The 5,037-nt window shown below is 36.8% G+C and overlaps 1 protein-coding gene across 4 annotated transcripts in view; it reads left to right on the top strand.

Annotated features, from left to right (window-relative positions):
- agla (amylo-alpha-1, 6-glucosidase, 4-alpha-glucanotransferase a) overlaps window positions 1–5,037 on the top strand; it is a 161,399-nt gene that overhangs the window by 101,505 nt on the left and 54,857 nt on the right. For all 4 annotated transcript variants that reach the window (XM_016665590.1, XM_016665591.1, XM_016665592.1 and 1 more), the window contains 2 exons: window positions 2,203–2,342; window positions 2,439–2,626. In XM_016665590.1, coding sequence (XP_016521076.1) covers window positions 2,203–2,342; window positions 2,439–2,626 — 328 coding nt within the window. The remainder of the gene's footprint in view (window positions 1–2,202; window positions 2,343–2,438; window positions 2,627–5,037) is intronic.

Consider the following 5,037-nt stretch of genomic DNA (forward strand, 5'->3'; position numbering starts at 1 on the left):
TTGGTTCCATGTCCTCCCCGGTTGGATTTCTTTCAAAATAAATGCCACTAGTGGCAAAAAAAACCAAAAACTTTTGTACTTTTGGTTAAGTAAAATGTTAATGTGGTACTTTTACTTTTACTTACATTTTTGTCTGTATATTTTGTACTTTTGGTTAAGTACATTTTTTGAGTACTTTCTCCACCACTGGTTTTGCATTACCCTTAATGGGTACATCATTATGCTATAAATGAATGCTATTTTTACAAGTTTTAAATCTTACAAGTTTTAAAACTTGTAAGATTAAAAGCTAATCATCTTGTATGCATTACTGTGTAACTGTATAGGTAACAGTGATGTGTGATGAGGTTCATGACTGGTAAGGCACAGATTCCACCAGCGTCAGATGCAGGCCCGGCGGCATGGGCTTGCATTGGGGTGCATTGCCCGCCCACAGAGTCAGCCGTGCCCCCTGTGGACTGGAAGCTGTTTGTTGTTTTTACCATAAAATGACCAACTCTCTGTTATTCCTATATTGATTTGATACAGGAGGGGCTTCCGCACTTCCCATATTTGTGCCTTCTGTCACTTTTTTCAGCAGTTTAAACTGTTTAATCCGTTGTTAAAACGTCGTAACCTGCTTTTCCGAGCCGTCTTTAAGCGCAACATGAGCGCTAAGATGCACGCGCTGAGTTTACACCTGTGCGGCAGCGAAGGAGAAATGTTGCTGCTGCAGAGCTACACAGGTGTGTTAGAATCATGGCAGCAAACCAGCAAAACGCAAAGAACTTTGCACAGCTTTTTTCCCCAAACTAACAGAGTGAGTTCAGTAATGCTGTTGTACACAGGTAATGTTGGCTAAATGATGACTACCTATTACCAATATATCACATTAATCTTGTTAAGTACAGGCTACTGATGTTGTCTATGTTCAAAAGTGGGTAATACTTGTTACATTCACTTGAGTAACTTTTTTGGAGAAAGGTACTTGACTGACCTATCTACCTACCGACCGTCTAGAATCATGTCGTCTGCAGGTCATTTAGCATAACGATCTCCACGAACATGCTGTGCGCGAACGGAAAAGGGTGACCATCGTCTGCCCACGCCCCAGCCCAGTCGCGGAAGGCTCTCCTCGCCGACCAGAGTCAGACTGTTTTGTTGACATTCCCTTTAGTGCAGCTCATCTATGGATGCATAACGTAACTCCAGCCTCTACTGTAGCATCTATTTTATGCGCCTTATAATGCGGTACACTTTATATATGAAAAAAGTTTTAAAATAGGCCATTCATTGAAGGTGCGCCTTATAATCCGATGCGCCTTATAGTGCGAAATATACGGTACTTGAGTAATATAATTATTGCTATGTATTCATTTCATTGAAGGTTTTCTTTGGCTGATCTCTCTTTTCTACATTGAAAATCGCATATGATCTTACCTTTATTTTATATAACGTCCAACGTCCATGTCGCTATCTTTTTCCACAAATATCTCTAATTCTGTTGTAAAAAGAAAAAAAAAAAGAAAAGGAAAAAAAAAACATCTTTGTTTCTAGTTTCCTTTAATTTTCAAAAATTGGTCAGTCAAAGAAAGTGACCTTGAACAGTTCTGCTCCGTCTGTGTCTTTTTCCCCTAAATGTTTTGAGTCTTTTCAATGTGTAAAAGAAGAACACCTGTTGCTCATTGTGCCTATGGGCCTTAGCCAGTGCCCTTTACAGTTGAGGCACAGTTACATTCTCCCGCACCCACCACATTTTCACTGCACAGTAATCAGAGAGACTAAATAGATCACACACATAGATATATCGGACTGTGGGATGTCAAAATAATAGAAAATGTGTAATGAAACAACATAAAGACAGGCAGCAATGGGCATGCGCCAATTGCCTGATTCATTCACTTGTTTGATACAGAGGTGAGGCACTGCATTGCCTCACCCTGGTTTTCATTTGTGTATTTCAACAAGCAATTAATAAATTCAGTTATTTTTGACCATAAAAATTTTGAAAGTACCAATATATAAAGCAATTTATAGAAAATTCAAGTGGACAAATTGATTTTCTCTCATCGTTGTTGGCATCTATTTTACTTCTCATGCTTATTTTTACTTAACAGGATTACAGTTGAGGCACTGCCTCATCTGCCTCACCTGACCACATGTCACTGATTGGTAAAAGCTTTATGTAACCAAGATATGTGGGTCATCATACGTCTGTTTCAGGTATTTCACCTTCCCCTTTGAGGAAATGACTTTAGAAGAGGAGATGGAGTTTTTAAACCAACCAGATAAGATGTGCCACTTCTTGGCTCACAACGGATGGGTGATGGGTGATGATCCACTGCGCAACTTTGCTGAACCAGGTAAAAGTCACAAACATCAACCTAGAAAATAGAGGTTGTTTTTGGTCAAATAGTGAGCTGTATTTTAGGGCTTTGATATTTGTATTTTCTGTGTAGGATCCAATGTGTACCTGCGTCGGGAGCTGATCTGCTGGGGAGACAGTGTCAAACTCCGCTATGGAAAAGGACCTGAGGATTGCCCCTACCTGTGGGAGCACATGCAGAAATACACTGAAATTACTGCCAAATATTTCCACGGAGTCCGATTGGACAACTGCCACTCTACACCCTTGCATGTTGCTGAGGTACTGTCAACTGTTGATCATATTATTACAGAAATACTGCATCCTAAACTTAAACTGTTTTACAGTTCAGTAAGACAATATTGTAATTAGGGATGTCCCAAGTCAGAGTATTTTAATTTTGGGCATCAGCCGAGTCCCAATCCAATGCTTCAAAAATACATTTGAAAAGCGTAGAGCAAAGAAACAGATCCCTTATTTTTAAATTTTTCATTTGGCTGATAGCGCTTCTGTCATTCTGCCCCAAGCCAGCTGCAGCTACAACCAGTAGCTTACCATCATCAGCTTGTGAATGCCTTTGAGATTTCTATTGGACATATAAATGGCATTATAAATAAAATTCATTATTATTATTATTATTATTTTATTTAACAGAACAACAAGGCTGTGTAAACAAAATTCAGATTTTTCTTTCTGGTTGCAACAGTTTCAGTAAAAAAAAAAAGAAGAAAAAAACACTGGGCAACATGAAAAACTATATTTACTTTATATCAATGTTTCTCAACCTTTTTTGGGCCAGCGCCCCCCACCAAAGAATTTGTAGGCTACTTTGCACTATTATTTTAATATTAATATTACTATCACTATTGTAGATGTTTTGATTTTTATGCTTGTTTCTGTATTTATCATCAAAAATAATTTCCCAGAGAACAAAAAAGCAATGTGAATAGAAATTATTTTCACAGGTGTCCACGAAAAATGCAATGAACATTCAAGTTAAATTCAGTAGGCCTAACAGCAGCCAATCAGAGTGGAAAAAATATTCTTGTTCTGTGCCATTTTCTACTTGTTAAATAATACACAAAATGACCAGATAAATGATGTACAGCAATACCAGTTTAAACTTTGATCTATTGATCTTTGATCTCAGTCGTTCTCTCTTTTGATCAGAGAACGACTGAGCTCTGCAACATTAAAACATGGGTAGAACTGTAACTACATTAATCATAACTCTTCTTCTCTTCAGTGTTTCTGTCTGTTTCTGGTGGTACAGCTCTTGTGCTGCTTTCAGGAGAATGGGACATCAGAGTATCATCCATAAAATTTCACCCACATGGCATTTATTGTGCAAACCACAGCTTTCAGTGGAAAAACAAAAGTTCCACATCATTTTAATGCCATAGAAATATGAGACAGAAACATGGATTATATCTTGTCTATAAGTGATTATATCTTGACCTGTCTATTGATTTATAGATTAATACTTTTACTGGACAGAAATTACGAAGAACAAATCTGGTTCTTAATCAAGTCCTAATGAGTCAAGTTGAAAGTGTCATGGAACCTCATGACATTAACACTGACATGAAAAATAATATTGAAGAAATAAATATATCAAATCTAATTAAAAACATAAATAAGAGATAACTTAATTACTGTTATGGTCTGTAAGATATATTTATTCTCAGTACTAGATATGGTCTCAAAAATAATGGCACTTCAACAATATTGTTTTACCTTTTATCTGGAAATAGTGTCTGTTTATTCTTGCCATACGGTCCTCTGTATTAAGTATTGCTCAAAAGGTCTTGCCATACCAGTTTATTCCTCTGTATTTACTTTAGTTTCTTAGTTTATTCTTGCATTTTGTTCTTCATTCATTTCCATTTAGTTTCCTTTGATTAATATTATCCTCTCTGGGTTTATTGCTATGTCCACTTTAGTTTCTTTCCTGTTGCTAGATTTATTTTATCATTTATTGACGCTCACCATCATCAATCTTCACTCATCACCTGCTACGCCGCCTAATCATCATGTGTTTCACATCATGTGTTGATTTTTCACTGTTCAGCGTCGGATTCTTTGTTTTTATGCCATAATTCACATCTAGTTTGTCGCTCTGTTTTATGTCCCGCATCTCCTGTTTAAGAGTTTTGCGCAATGTGCGCGTCGTTTTGTTTTTGTTTTCTTTTTTCTTTTTTTTTAACCCCCTAAGGTGCAGGGCAGGCGCTGCATACCCACTTTTTGCGCCCCCCTTTTGTAAAAATTTCCGCCAGCTCCCCCTGCCTTCCTTGTTCTGTGAACAGTGCCATATTTCCAAGATGACAAAAAATACACATATTAATATGTGTATTTAATTTAATACACATATTATTATATGTGTATTATAATATTTACACATTATATAATAAATATGTTTAATTATATATTAAATATAATTTAATATATAGTTTGCTATTTGACTAACTATAGACACAATTACATATTCAGCTGTTATTCAGGGAAAACCATCTCTTTTATGTGGCTAAAAGTTAGTTTGGTATAAGGTGGAGCTAATGTGCTAACAAAGATCAACTTAAGGACACACATACTGCATATATAAAAATAATAATAATAATAATTCCCTTCTCACCCTCCGCGGGTGGTCTCTTTCATCCTCTGAGCTCGGGTCCTCTACCAGAGGCCTGGGAGCT

Source organism: Poecilia formosa, unplaced genomic scaffold (genome assembly GCF_000485575.1).
Source record: "Poecilia formosa unplaced genomic scaffold, Poecilia_formosa-5.1.2 Scaffold596, whole genome shotgun sequence".
In the NCBI taxonomy this organism is placed as follows: Eukaryota; Metazoa; Chordata; class Actinopteri; order Cyprinodontiformes; family Poeciliidae; genus Poecilia; species Poecilia formosa.